Genomic DNA, 702 nt, shown 5'->3' with positions numbered 1-702 from the left:
TCGTTAGCCTGATCTATTATAATACCCCCTTTACTCCAATATATATAAAATGCGTTTGATTTCAGCCTTCTAGTAAATTTGGAACACTTTTCCATTGACAAAGGTAATTGTAATTTCGGAAAGCTGGATGGTAGAGCCATTTTTAGATATACTTCGTACTCATTGCAAAAATCAGGGTCTGATATTTTTTTTATTATCTCATTATACGCTAAGATTGGGTTTGAGATACCATTACCAATAATATTCGCAAATTTAATGGTTTCCATTATATCAACATATTCACTGTAGCCATATTGTCCTAGAGTTACAAATAATGCTTCTTCAGTTATTGTTGGTGGCTGAAAATTGTTAATCCTATTTTTACAGTACTCTGAGCTTTCAATAATCTTTTTAATACTAACCTTAGGAGAGATATTTCCATATCCAGATAAACTTAGTTGAGAAATGTATAGTACACATGCTGATCCACTAGCTGTTACCTGAGGACCGTACTGTGATGTGACTTGCTCTAGGAGATTTCCAGAGGTTTCATTTATCAGTATCATAATAAATAGAAAAGTTAGTCTGGCTAATACAGTACTCGAGATAAATAGCATTTTGTTTAGCTTTTCACTTATAATATTGAAAGTAGAAGAGTAATCTCAGTATGGTGCAAACTCGATAGTAATATTGCAATACAAACCGCCAAGGTTATTCAATTTT

General features: G+C 32.5%; 1 protein-coding gene across 1 annotated transcript; it reads right to left on the bottom strand.

Annotated features, from left to right (window-relative positions):
- Window positions 1-25: 25 nt before the first annotated feature.
- cand_029360 (uncharacterized protein) lies at window positions 26-545 on the bottom strand (the record flags this gene model as incomplete). The annotated part of the gene is made up of 1 exon (XM_067213163.1): window positions 26-545. A coding segment is annotated over one exon (520 nt), but the record flags the coding sequence as incomplete, so codon positions are not given.
- Window positions 546-702: the final 157 nt, after the last annotated feature.

Source organism: Cryptosporidium andersoni (assembly GCF_001865355.1).
Source record: "Cryptosporidium andersoni isolate 30847 chromosome Unknown contig_99, whole genome shotgun sequence".
Lineage (NCBI taxonomy): Eukaryota > Apicomplexa > Conoidasida > Eucoccidiorida > Cryptosporidiidae > Cryptosporidium > Cryptosporidium andersoni.
The sequence above is the reverse complement of the archived record's forward strand: the minus strand, read 5'-3'. Positions and strand labels throughout refer to the sequence as shown.